At 30.1% G+C, this 24,710-nt stretch overlaps 2 protein-coding genes across 4 annotated transcripts; both read left to right on the top strand.

Annotated features, from left to right (window-relative positions):
* The first annotated feature begins 2 nt into the window (after positions 1-2).
* On the top strand, positions 3-6,071 carry LOC125066462 (tetraspanin-13). 2 transcript variants are annotated; one of them, XM_047674537.1, is made up of 7 exons: positions 3-327; positions 400-567; positions 804-902; positions 1,004-1,129; positions 1,407-1,538; positions 2,633-2,733; positions 4,325-4,433. In XM_047674537.1, exons 1-6 carry the CDS (start codon positions 268-270, stop codon positions 2,705-2,707), a joined length of 660 nt encoding a protein of 219 aa, XP_047530493.1. In that variant the 5' UTR covers positions 3-267; the 3' UTR covers positions 2,708-2,733; positions 4,325-4,433. The 2 variants fall into 2 exon arrangements, with proteins under 2 accessions (XP_047530493.1, XP_047530492.1); XM_047674536.1 differs by lacking the exon at positions 2,633-2,733 and having other exon boundaries at positions 4,325-6,071.
* Positions 6,072-7,820: 1,749 nt separating this feature from the next.
* Positions 7,821-24,659, top strand: LOC125066180 (uridine phosphorylase 1). Of its 2 annotated transcripts, XM_047674136.1 has the most exons (9): positions 10,717-10,847; positions 11,769-11,971; positions 13,963-14,086; positions 14,433-14,594; positions 16,582-16,767; positions 19,598-19,736; positions 20,035-20,228; positions 21,347-21,420; positions 22,012-24,659. In XM_047674136.1, the coding sequence occupies exons 2-9, from the start codon at positions 11,790-11,792 to the stop codon at positions 22,118-22,120; spliced, it is 1,170 nt and encodes a 389-aa protein (XP_047530092.1). In that variant the 5' UTR covers positions 10,717-10,847; positions 11,769-11,789; the 3' UTR covers positions 22,121-24,659. The 2 variants fall into 2 exon arrangements, with proteins under 2 accessions (XP_047530093.1, XP_047530092.1); XM_047674137.1 differs by lacking the exons at positions 10,717-10,847; positions 11,769-11,971 and adding an exon at positions 7,821-7,966.
* The last annotated feature ends 51 nt before the right edge of the window (positions 24,660-24,710 follow it).

Raw genomic sequence — 24,710 nt, 5'->3', positions numbered from 1 at the left:
CATTGATGTTGAATACTGTACTACTATTAATATACGACTATACGTGATGAAAGAAAAGTAAAAGTGTTTTTGATGTTCAATACTTTAATTTATATATTTGTTAAAGATATTTGTGCTTTATCAAGAAAAATCAACTTTAGTTTTTAATATTATTCTTCGGTGTAATCTTTTTTAGTCGGGCCATTATAAATAAATGATTGTTTGTTAAAAATAACACGAACCAAAGGGACACAGCCATTGTGTTGAATCGTATAACTTAGCTACAAAATGTGTGGAGGGTTTACTTGTTCTAAGAACGCTTTGATCGCCCTAAATATTCTCTATGTGGTAAGTGTTACCTTTCGTTTATTCGGTTTAATATAAATATTATCGTGTTTTGATTATTATAAACCCTAACAGGTGGTTGCTTCTATACTCATATCAGTGGCAGTGTATGGGCAGGCGTCGTCACTGGTTACCAATTTACCCATCGTGGGTGGTATTTTAGCATGTGGAGTGTTTCTCATCTTAATATCTCTTTTGGGATTGGCTGGAGCAGTGAAGCATCATCAAGTTATGCTTTTCTTCGTATCCTTTATAAATGAGTTTACAATTTTATATTTAAAGTTAGAAGCTAAATTATAGATGTTTATTGAAACACATTTGTATCTTACCAAAGACTTTTAATTAAACATGAGTTTTTGGTTACGAAAATGAAATAGCAATCAAGAACTAAAGATTTGTGAGTAATGTTATTTATTCTTAATACTTATTATATAATTTATCATAGCTATGCTATAAATTTCCTTAATGTTAGTATAAAGTATATGGTTATTCTTTTCCTGCTGTTTCTGGTGCAGTTTTCAGTGGCTTGTGCTTGCCTCGCTGTTAATTCTGACCAGCAGGAAATGTTAGCTCAACAGGTGAATATGTCTCATTAAAACTAAATCTTATTCTATTAATATTTTTTTGTGTGTTTTGTATTTTATATTTGATTTTTTTATTTATATTTCTTATGAATCAGGGGTGGAACAAAGTTAATCTAGATGTGAAAGAACAAGTTCAGGAAAGGTTCCAGTGTTGCAGCTTCCAAAGCAGGATAATGCCACCTAATACCACAGTAGACTACCCATCTTGCAGTTTAGTGGATGTAAGGAATTAATAATATATTTAATCACCTTATTTTAAATTAAACAGTGCTGACAAGATATGAACATATGTTTGTTTGAAATTATCTCTAACAAATATAATGTTTAAAGGAGATACTGAGTTAAAACAAGTATACAGTTCTATGTAAAATAAGTTAAAATTAATTATTACGATTTTTTTAATAGCATTTATTAGTTATGTATATTGCATTTTAATTAATTATTAATTATTTAGCAAAAGTTACGATAGGTTATGTATGTATACAATGTGATTCACAGAGGATTTGTTGCAATGGCAAGGAAATATCACTCGATTGTCAGTGTCAGCCATGTATGGAAAAATTAAAGGAGACAATAGACAATGCCTTCAAACTTTGCGGTGGTATTGGACTCTTCTTCAGTTTTACAGAGGTATGTAGTTAAATATGTTATGACAGTACCACAGTAACATTACATATATCAATTACACGAGTATAAGATAATACTATGACATAAATAATGCAGAGATCACCAAGTGACATATTTGCCAGTATGTTATCAGCATTAGAGTTTTTTATTTGTAATATTTAATTACGTCATTAACAATTAGTAATGATATAGTTCATTGTAATATAAAATGTTGTTTATATTTTTAAAGTAGATATTTAGCAAGATGCTAGTGATATTTAAATTAACATCCAAATACTGATACAACAATAACTACATTGTTGTAATAAGGAACTCAGAATCTCTAAGAAGATTACTTTAAACTAATCAGTTTTTTTTGGTTAATAGTATGGTAAGCTATATTGAACAGTGTTTTGCCTTGGAGGCCAATCTTAAAATGTAATCGTCAAATGTGTGCTTTTGTCTTTGTATCTAAGTAACGTTTGAAAAGACATTCAATTTTATGTATCTTTGAAAAATATTTGTTCTTATAAATAATAAAATTGAGGTTTAGGGATAAAAAAGGAAATCCTAACTAAAATATTATCAGAGCTCCCATGTAGTTAACATTTTCAATAGCTAGGAACTAAACTCTAGGCAACACATAGTAAAATCTTCTGAAATTTCTTTCAATCTCATTAAATTATGCTCTCAAATTCTATAAAATATATGTATATATATATATATATATGTTTTAAATATTTTAAGCTCAGTTGAGCAATATTCAGAGAGATTTAGTATACGATTTTGTGCACTAATATTAATGAAAATTCTCACAGAGAGTGTTTAAGTAATTTAACTTAGTGATAATGCAATCGTTAATTTGTATGTACAAACAACTGGTGACCTTATAAATTGTTAATGCCAGATATTAAACGAAAATGTTCTAATGTTAAAAGTTCATAGTGTTTATTTCTTTAGCACTGCAATTCATATTTTGATAAGAAACAATCAACCTATCTAATTACATAATCCATATTGTTTTAATGTACAATTAATATTGTGTTATTAATTTTACTAACATCACTAAATGTATGTGCACCTTATTGTGACTAACAAAACGCGCGGTTACTTTACAGTTTCTGGGTGTGTGGTTGACAGTAAGGTATCGTAACCAAAAGGACCCGCGGGCTAACCCCAGTGCATTTCTCTGAATGCTCTAAGGATTAAATGACTAAAGGTGGTTTGGTTCAGTGCATGTATGATTGTTAATAGCATGCGTTTTATATAATATTTAAGCATGTTTGATAGACATGGCTTGTCGATGAGACGCCTGAATGAAAATTTGCATGATTTTGCACTTTCTTTGTTATCATTTGAGTAAATATTTCACTCGACTGATGTATTAATACTACTCAAATATTAAGATTATTATATGTGAAAATAAAATAAAATACAATTTAAATATAATTAGAATTAAAATCGGTTGTTTATAGAAGTTCGGGAAGCATTTATTTTATTGTGATTTATACAAAGTAGTGAGACATTTACAGAACTCTAATTTGAATTATTTTTACCGCAATGTAAGTGCACGCTCTTGTACTACACGCTCGAATTATTTTAGTACGGATTAAAATGGTTGTTGCTGATTTCATAACGCCTCTTATATTCACCTGTAGTTTAATTTAAATATTAACGCAACATGTAACATTGCATGATTAATCGTTTTTTTTGGTGTATTTGTTATTTATCTCTATGTAATAGCTTATATAAATATTTTTAAGTAGTATAGTAAATGGTTATAGAGATCTTTATTTAAATCTATGTCAGTGTTTTTCAATCTACTTGAATACGCGGCCCCTTGACAAGTTATAAAAATCTAGCAACACCACGAGAATATAATAGAAGTATGTCAGTTATTTTAAAAACTATATACGAATTAATGTTTCCTTCTGTTAAGATTTTTATGTATTGATTATTGATAAGTTAACTGTTAAGATTTTGTCGCCTGTTTTAAATGAAGTGAAGAAATGATCAAAGTATTTCAATCTATTAATGATGCCTACGCCTTATATATTTCCCGCGACCCTTCGAGTAACCCACAGGTTGAAAGACACTGATTTATGTTATATAGTGAACCCTGGAAGCCTGGTATAGATTTTAAGCCATCCCACAAAGAGACTTTTATCTATTTAACTAGTGTTTCAATGAGCCATATTTTAAATAATATTTAAATTAATATTTTTTCATTTATAGAAGCCCCATTTATGTATACTTAATGAAACTTGGGGTATCCTATTGCCTTAAGGTGTTTTTCATTGTATTCCTACATTAGAAGCATAAATAATTAATCTATTCATAGTAATATTCAAAATGACGTCATTCGTTTGCCTTTATCCCCTGTAACCTTGGAATCAGCGCAGTGCGTACCGCCCGTTGGATGCGCTTTACAAAAATAAACAAAATGATAAATTATTATTAATCTTAATGCTAACTTATTCCTGATCTCTCGCTAATAATCTCTGATAAATGAGTTTAAATATTCCCATTATTTACGTATTTTTCTTATATATTACAGCGTGTTCATGTTTTACCAGGTTTCACTGTAATTTTAAAGCGTTTCAATTGGTATGTACTGGTTATAAACTTAAAAGTAATAACAAATTGAGTTGCATTTATTTATATATTATAATATAATATATTGCTCATATTATTTGTGCTTTATGTAAGATAATATAACACATTTTCAAAGTCTGATATGTCATTGACGTAAAATATGTGACGTAATATGTTATTATTTCTAAAATATTCATTTTATTTTGTTATTACAGCTATTCGCAGTTTGGCTCGCCCGACGGTACCGCAATCAACCTGATCCCAATTACAAAGAACCTCACGCTATATTTCCGAGAAAGAACTATTTATATTGAATCATTTCTCAATCTTAGATTTAATTTAGTTTTCTTTTTAGTTTCTATTAGTGAATAGTCAAATTTAAAATAATAGCATGATGTTAATTTTAAAACAAAATAGTAGAGTTACTGATTAAATTTTGATGTAAATATCCTATAAAGAATCTAAAGTAAGTATCTTAATCTACAAAAGACATTAATCTTTATTTCAAAACATGAGATACGACCTTGTGTACTATTTCACGTGCTTAGTTACCTCGTAACTTGGTGAAGGCCAAATATTTCTCTAGAAAGTAGATACAGCATATTTTCGCACACTCAGTGCTAATATTATATATTCATACGAGGCTTTATTTTTCAAGTACTAACCTGTACCGATTATCTTTCTATAAATTGCGTATATGGGATTAAAAACCCGCCTCGAAATAAAATATGAAATTTTAAAATATGTCTAGGAAAATCAAGGTGAAATGTCAGTTTCAGAAATGATGCTCAAAATCAGACGACCAATCTTATAGTATTTCGTCAAATTATGATTAAATACTGAAAATTAACTGTGTTTTGCCACCGACCAATGTTAATTCAGATTAAAGTTAAATTAGTTAATCTGATTCTACACAGCGTTTCAGAAACTGGAATTTAGTCTCTAAAAGTATCTATCTATTTTTGAGAAAGTATTTCAGATAAATACAGACTTCATTGTAGTCAAAATATTTTGTGTTCAATTAACGATTAATCTCGCTTTAAATTATTCTGCGATTATGATTTTCAGTTTTGCCAGTGATAATATGGTCCGAAATATATTTTTGGCCAGTTGAATTTACAACTCTATCTTTATATTAATAAGGTGTGTTCTCGTGTAAGGTAAAATGTACTGGAAGTGTGAAATGACCTTAAAATAGTTATTCTTTACGAATTAAGTGGTTTATTGTTTTCATTACCTAGTCAATAATATAATGATTGAATGTTTATATACTCAGTTTTACACTAGGTTCTTACAAAGCGGAGGGTTGCCAATCAAGAAAAGTAGCGTAAAATAAGTATATTCTAAATTTTATTTTAATTAAACTATGTTTTTGGCACTGAAAGCTCAGCCTTTCAAAAGATTTTTTTGATATTAGGCAATACAAAAACATTTTTAATGAATCAAATTATTTAAAATATAGTTGAGATCCATAAAATAAAAAATGATTTGCATGTAAAGAAAAGTATGATTACAAATGGCAACCCAACAAAACAGTGATACTTTTTTTTATTTTATGTTATATTTGATTAGTTAAAAAATCTCGTTTATACATTTTACACTTTTATTATTTGTAGCCTTGCTGGTTCATTAGGATTATGTTTTTTCAACATATCATACTATGTAATTTAGTAGCTAAATTTAGTATAATTTATACAAACTCATTTTTTTTTTCTGTGTGCTTCATTTTTTTTTATAAAAATTTAATTCCAACCCTAAACAGCGAATGATAGTCATAAAGACATATGTGTTTATAATGTTTTTTCCGTTTATATAAATGCACGTTGCTTCCATTATGTGTCTCTTCAGCCGTCTGTTTTGCAGTTGTAGTAGAGTCAAAAATTATGTATACTTTCTGTATAATAATGTTATTCTATTGCATTCATATGTAAAGTTACTTCGAATAAAGAGTGTTAAGCATTACATGATTTGGTATTTTTTATTCTTATTTAAATATATTTTAAATTTACATTTTTGATATAATTAGGTACGTATTATTTTATTATATACTACATGTATACATATTAACTATTCTCGTGTGTAAATATTAATAAAATATATAAAAAAATATTTTTTAGTAATTGTTAATTTTATTAACTTCATATTAAAATACTAAAATAGTGACGCGCTGATACTTTTTATTTGTATGCTAATAGCTGGATCCGTGGATTCGCCTGCGTATAATTTGGTTCATGACAAAAATCCTTGCTCAGCTTTTTTGTTTTGAGAGATCAAAGTAATTTCAAATTATATATAAACATAATTTGATACGAAAAATCAAATCCCTCTGCGTGCACTCCTGACTTTACAAAGATATATCCGCATTTATTTTATATGTAGCCTTTTTGCTGGCTTTAACAGTCACCTAAAATATCAATAGGAATCCTGTATGTTTGAGAGGTTTCGAATAACTAACGCCTAACTCCTAGCAGCTTATAATATTATTATTTTTATTTAGGCAATCGTGTTGATTGCAATTGAAATTAATTAATTGCTCTGATTATTAATGTGAATAATAAATATTCTCCATTAATAAACTATTTTGGTAATTGAATAAAACCGTTTTTTTACCATATTAAATGGATCTACACATTTTTCACAAATTAAGCAATAATTAAAATATAATTTATTAAAATATAGCTTACTCCGTACAAAAAAATAAAAATCAATTCAGTGGTTTAGCTAGTAAATCTGTAACAACAGACAGAATTATTTATATTATTAGTATCTATAGGCTGGATGTATACGATATAATACGAAATAATACGTTTTATACAGATAGTAAATGGATATCGTTCGGTAATTGTGAATCAGACCTTATCTTGTGCTTCTAGGAAAGTTAATCAGTTGACCCATTCGAATGTTTTTTTTTAAATGATCTTTTTAATAATTGTAAAACTATTCTTCCTTCCCCATTGATAAAGTAAAATAAATTTAAATTTAAGTTGAAATATTAATCCTTTGAATTGAAAAGTCATGAGACTAAATGCAACGAAAAGGACAGTCTCCAAAAACGTATCAAAAATTTAAACAATTTAAATTAATGATATTTTTCTATATGTAAATATCATTATTGATTCAATGTATGTAGTAAACAACATCTGTATCAAAAGTCGACTTCGACAATTCTCTGCCCATTTGAAACTTACCTTTTATGTCCTATGTAGAACGTACTATGCCAAAATCTCTTTCTAACAAGATAATTAAAGTAAATTTTATACCAATATTTGTAACTTTAAAGATTCATCTATATGTTTCTCAATAAATACATAAATACAAATATTCTTAGTATTTTACTTCTTCGGAAACAGTAACTATAGTTAAATAAAATGTTTTAATGTAATGGGGAAGGTTGTTGCCATTATTATTATTAGGCATGTAAAATATTTTAACATTATAAATGATAAAATAAAATAAGATAACGATTGTCAATTTATCTGTTAGAATCGTAACGATACGACCGAGGTTTGCTGATTACGTTTTAGTTATACTTATTAGATATCGTCACGTTCTGTACCATAAAAATACATAATCGAATAAAGTAACAAATATTATTTTTATTTCATGTTACGTCGTGGACGTATCGAGTTGTCGTTTTAAAAACCGTAAGCACAACTGCGCAAGCTTCCACGCATCCGCGCCCTAGTGGGTCTGGGCGGAAGACGAGCCCTCTAAACAGTCGCGCAGCATTTGTTCCGATAGCTGCACATCGATCCGCCTACACAACTTTGTTACAGATAATCCAATTATATCTATTTATAGTAGTGCTAGTGTGTGCCAATAACGATGTCCTTCGATAATGATGAACTTCGCGACGAGTGAGTAATCTCTAATATTAACTTTCTTAAGTCTTCTTGTACCAATTCATTGCATTGGTCTTCATATTTAAGTGCCGTAATTTGACTATTTTCTATTACTAAAAGAAAATCGATAAACAAAATGCACCAAGTACTAAGCTGGTAGGATTACGTAAAATATTTTCACTATGGCCTTGAATACTTCTGCAAGGGTGTATTATTACAATCTTTTCAGAATTTTGATTAATATAATGAAATCTTGAACAAAGGTGTTCATTCTGTAAACATAAACAGCTAAGGCACTAGAGAGTGAAAACTAGGTGAACGTTATTCGACCTCTTCTAACCAGTAACCTAGTTTAATTGTAGATATAAAATGTAGGACAATGTTTGCACTTTGTCAAAAATTCTTGACAATTATCAATTATTATACACAGAACGAAATATTTAGATAGGCACTATCAGAGTATGTATTTAATGACACTTGGATTATATAAAAGAGGTCTAAAAAGAAATTTTAAACAATAGAAGTGCGCTTAATGAGCAAAAACATAATATGCCAAAACGTCTTTGTTACTCGAGATACCGAGTTTTTTGTGATTATTAAACTGATATTTTTGGTTATTTTATTTCTTTCTAGGAAGCCTACGTTGTATAACGCAGGTATTATTATTTTTTCTTTGTCATATAAATTACGTACATTTTAATGATATTTGCACGTAGGCAAACGTAATTCTAAACATGACAAACGCTTTAGTGAAGGAGCCCATCTGTTAGAGGGGCAGGCTGTCGCAGGATGTCCGTTCCACTAAAGGGAGATAAAGTTGGGTTTGTTGGATAACTGATTGCTATGTAATTTTTATATGGTTATCAATGTTGGTTTTTATTTCTTGGAAGTTATTGAGAGTGAAATCATTTAGCTACTTGATCTTGAAAATTCAAAATCTGCGAATGCAACGAGCCGAGTCGGTTAGTCAATAGAATGCGGGTTTAATTCGAGCCAAGTACCACTATGTTTTATGAGCTTAATATGTGATGGTAATTTATCTCATTCTCGGTGGTAGAAATCGACATGACGTATCTGATGAATTTCAACCCTGTATTATGAAATTGGTTAAAATGTAAGTACGCTTTATGATAGTGGGACTCTTCCAGAAACACTAATAGTCGGATGATATACCGAAATGTAATATCTGCAACTTTGCTCGGGTTATCGTAAATTCACCGATTTAAGAATCGTTAATTTTTCTTGCTGAATAATCGCCATAACTTAAATAATTTGTGTTCCGTTCGGTGATAAACAAAAACATATAGGTGACGATTTTTTTTAAAATTATTTCATTCTTTCAGTTTCACCGATTTAAGAATCGTTCAAATCGCTGAATAATCGCCATAACTTAAATAATTTGTGTTCCGTTCGGAAATAAACATATTGAAAAAAAAAAACATATAGGTGACGATTTTTTTTTTATTATTTCATTTTTAATTTTTTTAATAATTTCGTTCCGTTCTTAATAATTCTATTTGAATAAAGCCATATGACTATTTATTATACTCAAAAAAAAGTTTTTATTCCAATTCCCATTCTTTAGGAATTATTTAAATATTGCATGTTAGTGCTAATTGCTTCGTCAATTAAAGGTCTGTAACTTGTTTTTATAGCTCTTATTTCGCGTGATAACAATTTAAAATTGTTCATAACATTTATTTTTTCGTTAACAATTATTTTTAAAACAAAGCATTCCTAATCATACTAGTATGATTTTATTTATGTGGTTAAAATCTTGCGATAAAAAATGATTGAACGAATAGCATAAGCGTAATAAAATCATTGCCCTATCAACTCTACCGCTACCTGCGCCCTACATAAAGGAAAAAATGTCATTACATCAAGATAATCCAGCCCAAAGGTCTTCAAAGTTTTTTGCCTGGTGTTTGATTTATATGCCTTGGATAACATTAATTATATATTTATATAATATAACAACACTAATTATATATATTTTTTGCAAATTCATCGACTTACTTTTTAAAGCTGACATCATTCTTACTTTTAGAGTAGAAAAATATACAAAAATAATAACGTTGTACTTGTATAGTTAACGATTAATTCACAAAATTAAGTTTTTTTTTTAAATTATGAGTATATATGAGTTAGTTAGTATAAATATATAAAATAACTATTTTAATTATATGGACAGTTTCAATATAAAAATATATTAAATAATTGGTTCAATTTGGAATTTGGTCATGTTTAACCTGAAAACTCATTAATATGTATGTATCGAGTTATTTTATTCGAACAAGCGGAATATGCGTTGAAACTACTATTTTTTAACCCTTGTCAAAGCTTAACAAAGACCTTTTCATAGGTATCTTGATCGACAAACAAACCAATATATGCCAATAATCGTGCTTCATTACCGGGAAAAGTTGGGTGTTCTGGTATTATAGAGAAATGGGTCGTTTGCAAATAACTAAACAAGAGTCTTTCAATATTATAACTCTTTTTAACAATACTTTTTTGAACTGTGTTGTTACTCAAATATTGAATGATTTAAAAAATGGCTTGAAATTACTATCTAACGGGAAGTCAAATTTGTTGTCTGTGAAATTGACGTCATGAACCTCTTTTTATTAATATATACAATGAAAAGAAACAGAAAAATAAGGATGGTAAATGAAATATGTACGTACGTATCACACTGAGAGTATAATTGAAACGGCTTATAAAACTAATAATACATAAACACAGTTTCATTTAGTAGCGATACATCTGTTTGTCTACTCAGACGCAAGCTTAAACTGACTGTATTTTATTTGCCTTCGGTAAGCTGAACTAGCGCTACGTCGTTACGTGTTATTTTATCGATAGTGAAAATAAATTATTTGTTCGACATAAGGTAAGTTTTAAATGATTTACTAGTTAAGGAAATATTGTGAGTGATTTTCGTTAAATGTTTTATATGTTGTTTGAAAGTTTGACATATATTCATGTTTATAGATTCAATGTAGTAATTTACGCAATAAATTTTCAAATTGCACTTAACAGCTGATCAATATTGTGTGTTTATTTCGTCAGTGATGTGATTCTTTCGTGACACATAATTTTGATGTAATAATATAAATAAAAAGTAATATTTATGAGGATAATATATATTTTTTTAAATAAGCTTTTCAAAATTAATAAAAAGTTGTAGAATATTATTTTTTAATTATATTTTTAAACTAGAATTTAATCTTTGTTTGCAATCGTCTGCCCTACTGTATACTGCCCTTTCATTTCTGCTCAGTATATTGATGAAGTATACACTCGATGACCTTGATAGAATGTTTGCTAACATCAGCAGTATGTATGTATGTACATATTTTTGTTACATAATATATTCTTATCGCATGTTTTGTAAACAGTAATTCATCGCAATTCTTTAATCGATAAAGTAATTTTGTTACGTCATTAATATTTCAAACAAAATATAAACTTTATGCTTACAATTAAATCAAAACATACGAGGATATTTCTTATATACTTAATCTGATAAAAAGCTTCATAAACTGATGTTATCAAGTAATATACGATACTTGTATTTTATTTGGTATTTTATCATAATCGAATACTTTTTTTTATCTAATAGTACAACTTAATTGGTATACTATAGATAAAGTAATTATTGATTTTCAGTACTGATTCTATTCGTAGTTTGTATCACACGAAGTAGAGCTTTTCATATCTTAAGTTTACTTCGATATTGCTATTTAATATGTTATCCAACGTTGTCAGTGGCTATGAAGGATTATTTTTATTTTTATTTCATTATTGCCAGCCAGTCAAACCGGTGTCCACAATGCCTCAGACCCATACATTGAATGGGCGCTCTAATCACAATGGCAGTGTACAGAAGAACGAAGGGCATTCATCGGACCATCAGAACGGTTATCACAGACCTCACAGGAAGATTTTTGATAACGACGACGAATTTCAGGGAAATGGATCAGAAGTTGTTGAAGTAGACGACAATTCTGTTAGGTTGTTAATAAAAATATTATGTTTAAAGTTAAAATAAATTGTTAAAGGAAACGGTAAGACTAACTTAAATCCGTATAAGCTTAAACGCCTCGAAAGCTAACCGGCGTGATAGTACTACATTATCGTCACGATAAATATCGCAAAAACATCGCGATTCACTCCTTACATTGTTCAATCACGCTGACTTATCAGCCTTTTGATTTCATTTAAGATTAAAAGAGATTTGAATATAAAAAAAATAAAAATAATTATAAAGGTATGTACGAAATTAAAATTGTTAATGAATGAATGAAATGTTATGAATGTTAGCTTAGTCATTGGGATTCAGATTACGCAGAATTCAAACCGGAGCATTTGATATGTAATATATTGAAACACAATGGACCTTTAGGGTAAAATAAATGTTAGTGATATCGCGTGGTGTTTTATCGCGAAGTATAATTGTACTTTATTAAAGTCGTTAAATTTTGGCGAAACTTGGGTATTCTAAATATCTATTTTTTATCGCTTTGAAGTCATATGTCTCTGCTTACATGCGATGAACTCGAAGATCTGTTTAAAGCTTAATAAATCTTTTTTATTTATTTATTGTAACAAATTACTTATCTATAATAAGCGTAAAATAAGTTGACGGGTATAGATTTATTCATACATAATATATTTATTTATTATCAGCGCGCATTAGATGAGTGATGAGTGAGTGACGTTTGTACTTTAAAGATGTCTTAGTGTGCGTGAGACGACTAAGAGTCTTGGTGTCTTGCAACATACTAACATGCTAATCTGGTTATAATTGTTAAGTTTAAAAAAATATATGTATACATAAAGATTTTAATATATTAATAAAATAAAAAGAGCTTTCAAATGGTAAACGATTATCAGAGCCATCTCAAGCTATGCTGGGGCCCTTTGGGCACCCATGAATTTGGGGCCCTTTTGGTAGATATTTAGTACCATGTACAAATAATTTTCTTATTCAGGCCAGGCCCTAAGTATAGTTTCAAATAAACAGTGCAGTAATTTTCCTATATTCTTAGGAATCTGATTGGTTGTAGAATATTATGGCTATTTAATAGCCTTTTTTTGATAAATATGTTAGTTATTTCTTACATATATATCACTTTCGAAAATATACATTCAACAGTCAACGTGAGCACAAACGTGTGAAGGAAATTGTTGGTTCTCCGGGTTTCTCCCAGGATGGGGGCCCTGGGCAGGTGCCCCATGTGCCCTATGGTAAAGACGGTAATGACGATTATCTTGAACTAGTTGTTTCCCACGACTCCGTACTTACTATAATTTTTAAAATAAAAAAAGAACAAAGCGAATTGTGGACGGGCAAATGGGCCATCAGATGGTAAATGTTCACTCATGCCCATAGACATTGACGCTGAATATTAACCATTACCACATTAATACGTTATCAACCTAAGATTCTATGTCCTTTGTGTGCACAGGCCCACGTAAAGGCCACAGGCCCCTAGTAACACTGGCCCACGCACCCTTCACGTTCGAACACAACATACTAATCGGGCAGACATTCCCGTAAATCATGTAATTAATTTTTATTCCTGCTAAAATGAGTAGACAAACAGTGTTCGTTTTACATTTATATTATTAATCTGATGTAACATTCAATATTTGTATTGTGAATACTGTGAAATGAAAAAAAGAGGAATTTGTCTGAAATCACCATTTATATTCATTATGTTTGAATAATAATGATCTCCTCTGCTTTTAATGTAAATGTAAAAAAAATGTTATTTTTTTTTGTTTAATAAACAACTTCGATGTAAGAATTTTACTTATAAGGTACTTATTCAAATAAAGATTATTATATAATTATTTTAAATGTTTATGAGATTATTTTTTATTTCAAAGTTTAGACGTTTTGATCAAAGTTTATATTGGTTACATGATTTTCGTACCTTACCATTTAGCGTTGTGTTAATCGGAACTTATCTATAACTTGTTTAATTTTTATTTCTTAGGTATCCCGATGGCACAGTCCGACTTCGTAACCCGAATATTGAACTTATGGACCAAGACATTCTTTATCATCTGGCTCTGGGCAGCGGTTCTCATGACCTGGTGGAAATGTTTGGGGATGTTAAGGTAAGACATTGAATTATTCAAACCGCGCGTACCTATTACGTGGATATAACTATATTATATTTAAATAGTCTCGGTGTTGCAATAAATATATGTATATTTATGGTAGCAAGTTTTATAAGCAGAAATAGAAAACGTTTTATGTACGATAGTCAAATGGTCAAATTTTAGTTTTTTTTTGTTGCTACAAATCTCGTTATTCCAGGTTCGAATTTAAGGAATCGCGGATAATCATATTTTTTACACGACTGTCCAAAAGCTATAATAGTTTATATTACATAAAAACATGTTATAATAAATGCAAAGAAAAAGTCTAAAAGTAATTTATAAGTGTAACATTGTGTTTTAGTTTGTTTGTATGGGCGGCACGCCAAAACGTATGGAGCAGTTCGCATACACAATCATGGCGGAAATTGGACACAAATTACCATGCGGCACCACGCTACAAGACATCAGCCAGTTCTCTTATAGATATTCTATGTATAAAGTCGGACCCGTGCTATCGATCAGCGTAAGTATAAAATAAATATAATGAAACAATATTATGTATTTCACACTTAATAATTTTTAAATTGAACGCAGATTTTTTTGTGAGTTCACGATTTAAGGTTTTTTTCTGGCTTTTATTTGTGCCAAAAAGGCACAGATTATTTCGCCAATGTCACCTGCGAAGGATTTAAGGTTATAACGAGCTTTTTTTGTGACAATTGACAGCAACATTTCACAGATAAAATAACATAGATATTTTATATAACTTTTAAATACGCAGCATACTTAAAAACTTAAAAACGGATTGCCAAAATAACCCGAGGGAACTAAAATGGATTCTCACTCGGCTTGAGTTGAGATTAGCAGAATTCAATTAGGCTTTTAGTAGCAGCTGTGGCTGGCAGGGATTTCATCATCTTCATTCGTTTCATCTTATTTACGGGGACTTATTGTTCAATTTGATATACTTAAGTCTAAAAAAGGTCAGTAGTTTGGAGGTAGGCATTGAGAACTGCAACACAGTTTTGAAATGTATTGGCCAATGGTTACCACTTCCCATAGACATTGGCGCTATAACAAATATTTACTTTTCTTTACATCACCGATGCACCACCGATGCACCACCAACCTTAGTAACTAAGATGTTAGGCCCATGGTGCCTGGAACATAACCATACAAGTATTTCTATTTCGCGGTAGAATATATGAGGATTCACATGCTACCTACCCAGATGGGCTAATGTTGACATATATGTATACGAAATTTATATTATTAACGGCTATAAGATATATATAAAGGTCTATATATTTCTAAACAAATGAAAATTATAGTATTTATTAAATCTGCTCTACATCGGATGTATTGTGATGGATGAATATACTATTAGAGCTGTTAGTACTGTTCCTTTTTTAAAATTTAAAATAGATATATGAATGGTCCATGTGACAGTGCCCGGTACTTTTTCAAAAAATAATTAATGCGTGACTATGCGAAATATCTCTTGTACTTGTGATTAAAAATTGCCCTCAACCAAACAGTTGAATAAGTAACGCGTGGGTGGTACTTACTACCTATCTAGTATTTTTTATTTAATATGCCATTAGTCGATGAGTTAATGCATCGTGCATGATAGACGCAATAAGTAGGTACTCCTGCATTAATGTTGACAATGCGTTTCAATTGAGTTGAAATAATAAATTGTGATCGTACCGGTGTTAACTGAGTTGAACCAGCTTTTATTGAGATATATTGAAACAAATTGAGTAAGGCGTAATTCTACTTAGTTATCAATTCTTGATAGAATTGGAATTGTTCAAGAAGATGAAGATATATAATATAGGTATAATCTGCAAAAGAAAACTGTTTATTTATAATCATGGAATACAGAAAAATCTAAACTAATTAATGATTTTTACAGCAATTTACACCGATATTATATATATTCACGATAAAATTGATTATTTAGATAGAATCAGTGACAATCATTGTATAAACACGAGTTATAAAGATAAACTTATTACATAGAATCCGCAAGGTCAATAAATTCACCCGTAGGTAAATTGTTTCTGTACTAAAATTCTGCAAAAAATACTTGGTGTTAGGGTTTTGTGCAAGCCCGTCTGGGTAGGTACCATCCACTCATCAGATATACCCTCAAACAGCACTATTTAGTATTGTTCAGTTCCAGTTTGAAGGATAGTGAATCAGTATAACTACATCCACAAGGAACATTACATCTTAGCTGCCAAGGCATGTGACCATTGGTGATGTAAGGAATATGTAAGATTTCTTACAGTGATATCTATGGGCGATGGTGACTACTTACCAGCTCATTTGCCGCCCAGTTACAGCCCGCCTACCTATATTATATATAAAGAAAATTTCAAATGGGCTTGAATATATTTCGATTTTTGATTTTGTTTAATTTTACTGATTTAGATCAATGGATTTCTGTGTTCTGTTCATTTAGTCAGTTTGTACTTTTGCATGAAAGAATATATTTTTTACAGCACGGTATGGGCATCCCGTCTGTGGGCATCTTACTTCACGAGGTGATAAAACTTATGTACCACGCGAAGGTCCGAGACCCGGTCTTCTTCAGGATCGGCACGTGTGGAGGCATCGGCTACGAAGGAGGCACAGTAGTTATTTCTGAAGAAGCTGTAGATGGCGCACTTAAAAATGCTCTTGAATTGGTACGTATCTAAGATGTTTTTTTTTATCAAGCATCATCAAAGTAAAAGTTACATGTATACTTTTAAATTAATCCAAACAAAATTAGATAAAAAATTGTAATCGTAATTTATGGCATTGCAAGAAAATTACTTGGTTGGTCACCTGATGCTGATTTTCCTTGGTAATACTTTAGGTAACTTGGTTGGTCATTTCAGCCGTCAGTTATGTATCATAAAAATATATACAAAATCTGTTTCTGTTAACCATACTTTTTATGGGCTACTTGACAGTTGGAGGTCATAGATGTTTCTTTTTTATTTGGATCGCGTTACACGGATTGTGATGGGGTGGTTCCTTTCTACTCTGCCGGAAACCACAACTCTTATTTTTTAAATTCTATAAAATGATACTGTAATAAGGTTTTAATTATTTCAATCAGGCATATGTGGGTATACATAAAAATGATAGAAGCACGCCTATCTGTTGGTCTACCATCCGACGAGTCGAATTGCCGTCGCATCAGATTATGGGGGTGTTCGTGTCTTTGCGGAAACAATAATTATGAACTTTATACTATATCTCAGTTGCATAAACCTCAAGGATTCGAAGCAGAGGATAATATTTATTTCTGTTGTTGAAATTTAGGAGGATATTTTTATTGTGAATTGTAGGCGTACCAATATAGGTATATGCAATTTATAATACTAAGTACTCAATTTTGTGTCAAATGAATATTATATGTGACAAAGTGATTATAAAAATGCATAATTAGGTTAATTGGATAATGTACCGTTCCTAATGGCTTCATATAACTAAAAGCAGTAGGCTTTTATATAACCGACGACCTCGTTAGCTCATTCCAGCGCAGTCAAAGGCCATGTGGAATATGAAAGAATTTAAAAACTTTTGAAATTTCTTTCATAACTCAACGACGGATGAAATTACTAAAATAGATGTTTAAGAGACAAATTAAGCTTTATTCTGTAATTAAATTTTGAATACATAAAACGGGGGTTTCTTTATAAATACATTCAACCGCCATACCGTGTCCGCAATTCATACGCATTATGCATATAACAACATAAAAAGTAACTTAAGTATTTTAAAAACGCATTTATGGACAAAGGCTTACTGCCTTCATAAGGAGAACGTTTGAGGTTTATTCCACCACGCAACTCTTATGTGTGTCGGTGTCTTTTACGATGTTTTGCTTTGAGGCAAGGATTTTCAACAGAATTAAGCAAATAGTTCGACCCGCGGTCATCGGTTAAGTTTTCCACACCTGGACTATATTGGCTCTTATATAGTCTTTGTTTAATCTTATTACTATTAATAATATAAAAGTTTTATTGGAAGGATGTTTGTTGCTCAATCACGAATGGTTGAAAGGATCTGGATGAAATTTAACACAGTGAATATAATCTGCATAGGCTACTGTAGATCCCGGAAAAATGAACGGTTTCCAGAATAGATCTGTTTTAGTTGTTTACAGAGATAGTTTCAGTTTCTTTAGTAGTAGTAGTAGTAGTCAGAGAATGGCAGGCTGCTATTTATCTAGGAATAAATGCACGGCTCCTATGAGTCGATAAAGTCTGACACTGCAGAACCTGTTGAAATAATTCTATCACCACCAGAAAGTTTATAAACCAGCAGTATATATTATTATTTCTGTTATATTAATATTTAGTCCGAAATAATGGTATTAAAGCTTATCTACTCGCTTTGACTAAATACGTTATACAAAAATAACATGTATTCCAAATTAATAGTCTTTGGTAGATCTAAAAAAGTCCGCTGAACCCACAATAACGGATTTCATGTCAAATATAAGTTAATCACAGAAGAAGTGCTTGCTTTGGGTTTGCGTTGCAATCCAAAGTTATTAATAAATGATTGCTGGTTCTTAATAATTTAAATATTTTGTATCTTAAATATCATATAAATTAAATATGCATTATTATTAAAAAAAAAAAAAAAACAAATAATAATAAAATTTTAAATGACAAATGGATGGTAGATTTAGGAGGATTTTCTTCAAAAACTGAATTCTATACGTGCTCAGTTAGCTAAACTAGTATGATATCATGTAGAATAAATATAGATCCATTCACTGACGAAGCCGTATCTCTCCAAGTATGGGCGTTTTTATTAAACGAACTTAAGAAATATAATCTCATTTGTGTTTTCTTTGGCATCTTTACTCTTAGTCGTCTCACGCACACTAAGACATATTGACGTAACGTGGAGGGGCGCGCCTTCGTAAGTGATTAGAGCATAATTCGTTTCGGACGTTCCTACCAGACAATAAAAATAATTTAATGAACTAGTAAATTTTAACTTCTGCTATCGCTACTATTATTACTAATATTTATACTGATGGAATTATGTGGCTTAAAACCGCAGCAGCCAAGCCATTGAAATGCTAGAATATTACTCTAACACATGCAGGTTTTCTCATAAGATAAACACGGATTTAGTTATAGGCTTATATATTTCCTTGTCTTTACTAAATACGTATTACATGGTACATTTTAAGTGTACCATTAAAATTTTAATTTTAATATCTTCTTGATGTCGAATCTTATATAATATCTTCAAATCGCCTACGTTTAGTTGCGGCTCTGTAATCTGTAAGTCTAATTATATTCCATCATTATTTTATAATCCTTATTTATATATAATTTAATAATATATAGGTTCAAATTAAAAATTCCAACTTGTTTTAATAATTTTTGTCTTTTGTATTTAAGTTTACTGTATAAGTACCATTTGGTCCTTCATAAACAACACAAATAATACAATCTTTGAAAGAATATAATTTTATTTATATAATTTTACTTTAAACACCAGACTGTGCTTGGGAAAAATATCCAGCGACCGGCGAAGTTGGATAAAAGATTAGTACGTGAGCTGAAGGCGCTGTCGGACCCTGAGGATCCGTATGATACTGTCACGGGCAAGACCATGTGCACTTACGATTTTTATGAAGGTATTATTACCACATTATTTTCTTTTTTTTTTAAATAACGTATTTTGAATAGGTATTTTATTTTTTAATAAAAGAAAACAAATATCTTTGTCCTTTTTATGCCGGTGATCAAAAGAAAGTGAAAAATATTTGTAATAATTAAAAAGTTACTAATATCTTAACAAAATACTTTATTAGTATTGATGATTTCGTAGAAAATAATGAAATGTCTTAGTGGTGAAAATATTTTTTACATGTTCATATCTAAAGTATATAATATATATCCTTACATATATACTAAAACATTTATTTGTATAAGGCCAAGGACGTTTGGACGGTGCGTTCTGTGACTTCACCGAGACAGACAAGATGGAGTATCTGGAGAGTATCCACAAGGCGGGCGTCGTCAACATCGAGATGGAGTCTCTCGCCTTCGCTGCGCTGACGCACCACGCCGGTATCAAGGCGGCGGTTATCTGCGTCACGCTGCTCGATAGGCTTAAGGGGGATCAGGTACTTAATTATGAGTTTTAATTATTTATTGTAACATTACAGCAATTATTAATGTAAAGAAAAGGTTTTTAATAAAGAAAGCATATTTATTGAACTATAATATTATTTCAAGTAAACACAAGTGTTCACTTGAAATAATATATATAATATAATTTGTCACGACCATAAATAATTCAAGAATTATTTATACCCGTGACAAAGACTCATAAAAAAGCCAGATTGACATCATATCGTATGTGAATGTTTCTTCTGGAGGTTTGGAGCCCTGTGCATTAATCCATTAACTTATGATCTAGTGCACGTTAATGAATAAGTATTCATGTGACATATCTTGTTCCAACACATTTTTTTATGGCATTGGTTGGCGGACGAGCACATGTGCCACCTGATGGTAAGTGGTCACCAGCTCCCATAGACAGAGTCGCTGTAAGAAATATTAACCATTCCTTACATCACCTATGCGCCACCAACCTTGGGAACTAAGATGTAATGTCCCTTGTGTCTGTAATTACACTGGCTTACTCACCCTTCTAACCGGAACACAACAATACAGAGTACTGTTATTTGGCGGTAGAATATCTGATGAGTGGGTGGTATCTACCCAGACGGGCTTGCACAAAGTCCTACCAACATGTAGGTTTCCTCACTATGGTTACCTTACCGCCTATTAGGAATAAAAAAAATAATAAAAATTAAATTTGTCTATGCCTTAAATTTCATTGTCTTTGATTAGTGTCTATAATATTTGACAATACGACAGAGGACTATGTTAGAGTCCATGTCGGAGGATTCAATAGAAATAAACAGTATACAGTGTAATTAGTAGTTAAACAAGAGAAGAACTCAAAAGAGATAATAAAAACGATCACTATCATTAACATGAACGTCGTGAGGCAGTGTGTGTGTATCGAATGACATTTAATACAATATATATTTAACAACTCGCATTGGAACAGCGTCGTGAAAACATCTCGAGGAAGCAGGCTTCGCCCAGCAGTGGGATCTATACAAGCTCTTACTTTACTTTTAGTAAACACCTACGTGTTACAATTCACATACACATATACAAATATAAATCGATTATCGTGAACTTATTATTTAAAATATATTTGCAACAGGTGTTGGCGCCTAAGGAGGTGTTGGACGAATGGCAGCAACGTCCGACGAAACTCGTTTGTCGTTACATCAAAAGGTAAATTCAATGTAGATATTATAATTCGATAGAGGTTTTACAAAATATCTAAGTCTAATAGAGTATCACGTGTAACTCATTTGAAAGATTTGATAAACTTATTATAGTAATTATTGATTGATTATTCCAATACTTTTAACTGCGATTTTTTTATTCCCAAGTGTTTTATTTTCAACTCCCGCTTTGTTGTCACATAACTTTCTTTCATTAACTTAGGTTTTAGGATTTTTTTCTGTAATATACAAATTTATTGCGGGTTAAACCGCAGGGCGCAGCCCTGTTACTGTATCTACACATATAATAAAATTAGAGTGTTTGTTTGTAACATTAAAATAACCGTTTTTTACTAAATGCATATGTATTTATACACGGTACATATACCTAAAAACATTTTTTTTAATTTTCGTCTGTCTGGCAGACTTTCACTGGCAGAAAGCTGATGTAATAAGGAGTAAATTTGCCTACAACAATAACTATTTTTGTTAAATTCAAACGCGCACGATGTCGCGGGCACAGCATGTATATTATAATAATAAGTATTACTAGTGACGGAAAAGTAATATTATATGAATATTTAATTTAAATTTTAAGGTATTTGCAAATGAAGGGACGTTTGTCATTGGACGGCCACGGATCTATTTGCGTCAAGAGCCCCCGACGATTCAAACTAGTGCAGCAAGAATCAGAAACCTACGATTAATGTCATCGATTATTTATTTAAAAGACTGCATGACAAAATGTTCTTATCGAAGCTATTACATATAATTTTGTTGAGCGTAGATCTGAATTTTGACACATTTATTTTTTATGATACTGCCAAGTATATATTTTGTATTAAACATATTGATTTCTTATAATGTATTCGAAAATAACGCTTTACACACTGGTTTTTAATTATATATTTTTTCGAAATGGTTATTTCGTAATTTGTAACTTATCCATATAGTATCCGAACTTGACTCCAAATTTCACACTGTAAAACTCTTCCGGTTTTTGACATATCAATTTGATACTTTTGTTATTTAAAAAAAAAAAAACTTCGATAAATGACCACTACTACTGACATTCCATTAATTATTTGAATAGTTAAAAATTAATTATAATGAAAGGTGATTGCTAATGAATGCGAACTTTCAAAAATCTATGTCCTGTGTGTAATTTCAAGGCAAAAGTACAATGTTAATTTATTACTGTATGTAAAGTATTTACTAATTTTTCTTTATATTCAATATTATAGTTATATTATTGAATGGAATATAATTTCAAATATGATATAGTGCTAAAGGTCACCTTATTTATTTCTGCTATCTTACTAAACTAATAATCATATCGTACTAAATACGTTTACGATTAAAAAACTCCATAACACAGTTATACTACTGCTGTCGCGGTAGGTCAAGGTCATTTCTATAACATAAATTCTATTCTAAAACCTTTCAAAATACTATCTAAGTAAATAGATACAATTAACTCTTTTATGTACTTTGTGTATTACAAAATAAGTACTTTTGACAAGATATCTAAAACTCTTGAAAAATAATATTTATAAAATTATTAGATAATGTTTATAATATGTATCAAACTATATCATTACAAATTAATATATAACCACTGGTGATATATAGTTTAAGTATTTATTTAAATAATTTTAAATATTACTTAAAATATATACCACTGGCATATTTCGACTTAATATTCTTCTATGCACTATTTATTGTAGTAAAAATGTATCCACGAATTGCATATCTTCTTTGTGAACAGATATATAATTTAGTTTTTAGTATAGTTTACTAGTATTATGATAATATTTAGTTTACTAGCTACTACTACTGTTTTATTTTATTTAATATTTTAAGCTTTGTATAAATCTTAATCATATTACACATACAAATTTACGCCCAATGATCGAATCGACCATGATATTTATTGAATTTTTTAGAAAAACATAAATAAAAATATCAATTTGCATGTTTTGAACATATTTTTTTCACTATTACTTATGGTAACACTAAAATCTCATTAACAGAAGAGAAATGGGAATTGAAATGTTTTGTCTTTGCCTATTTATACATTGATATTTATGTGTTGCGCCTGTTTACTGTTATGCCCTTTTTATATTTCAAAACCATTGCCACACTTACATTAGTTTTATTTGATTTTTTTTTAAACTTGTCAGTTAATTTGCCGTTTTATTATAAATATAATAATAAATAAACAAACATCGAAATAAATCATTATTAATATGGCTTCTAAGTTGGCCGTCTATAATAGACAGAGGGATTTGTCTATGCACAATTTTTTTTTTAATTTTACAGCTTTTTGTTTAAATCTTATATAGTTGTTCTTTGGAATAAATGTATTAATGAATGAATGTGTGGTAGCATTCTTATATGATACAAATATGCACAAGCTGTTAGTGATCACTTTAGTGGAAAAGAAAGAAAATTATACATTATTTACCAGATATGAATAACGACCTTATTTATAAACGTTGCTCAGCGGGTGATTAGATAAACATTGATTTATCTCTTTCTGTCCACATTAATTTGACACTCGAAAGAGAAAGATAGCATTGTGTATCTGATCACCCCATAAACAACACTGAAAGGTAAAGTCGTTATATAATTAGAGATTATTAATACTGTCAGCGTTTATCGTTACGAATGTTACACTAAATTAATATGCTGTTTACAAGAAATATAAATATTTATAGAAATTAATTTTAAGTAAATATTTAAGGTTATCCATTGAAGTTGTATCTATGAAAAGCGTTGCTACTTATGTGGCTTTGTCTATGTAACCTGTGTTTATGGCACCAATATATTTTAATGTAGATTTAAGGTATGACAAAAATATTATTAGAAGTAACTACTAAACAAATGCTTCCCTGTTGTAGAAAATAAATAGTTGCTAGTTAATGCTTCGCACGATTAGGTTTTTTTACTTATATAACGATTCTCGGCTTTTTATATTTTTGTTACATGTACGTTATATATTTACTAATTTTATATGCAAGTAGAATTTGTCTAAATAGATACCCATTGGGTATTCTTTGTACTTCTGTATGATTATATAAATATATAATAAAAAACACTGGTTGAATTGTTACAACTACACAAGATGTAGGGTTTTTATAAAATATATCCGTTATCTGCGTGTAAGCTGGACATAAATTATATAAAGTGTTGTGTCCGCGTTAATATGTGTTATATATTGAATAAAGAAGTTTGTTTCCTGGATTTACGTATTTTCTTTTAAAACAAAGACCACTTATAACTTAAAATATAAAC

The sequence above is a fragment of the Vanessa atalanta genome, chromosome 9, assembly GCF_905147765.1.
Source record: "Vanessa atalanta chromosome 9, ilVanAtal1.2, whole genome shotgun sequence".
Lineage (NCBI taxonomy): Eukaryota > Metazoa > Arthropoda > Insecta > Lepidoptera > Nymphalidae > Vanessa > Vanessa atalanta.
This window is presented reverse-complemented; position numbering and strand designations above follow the sequence as displayed.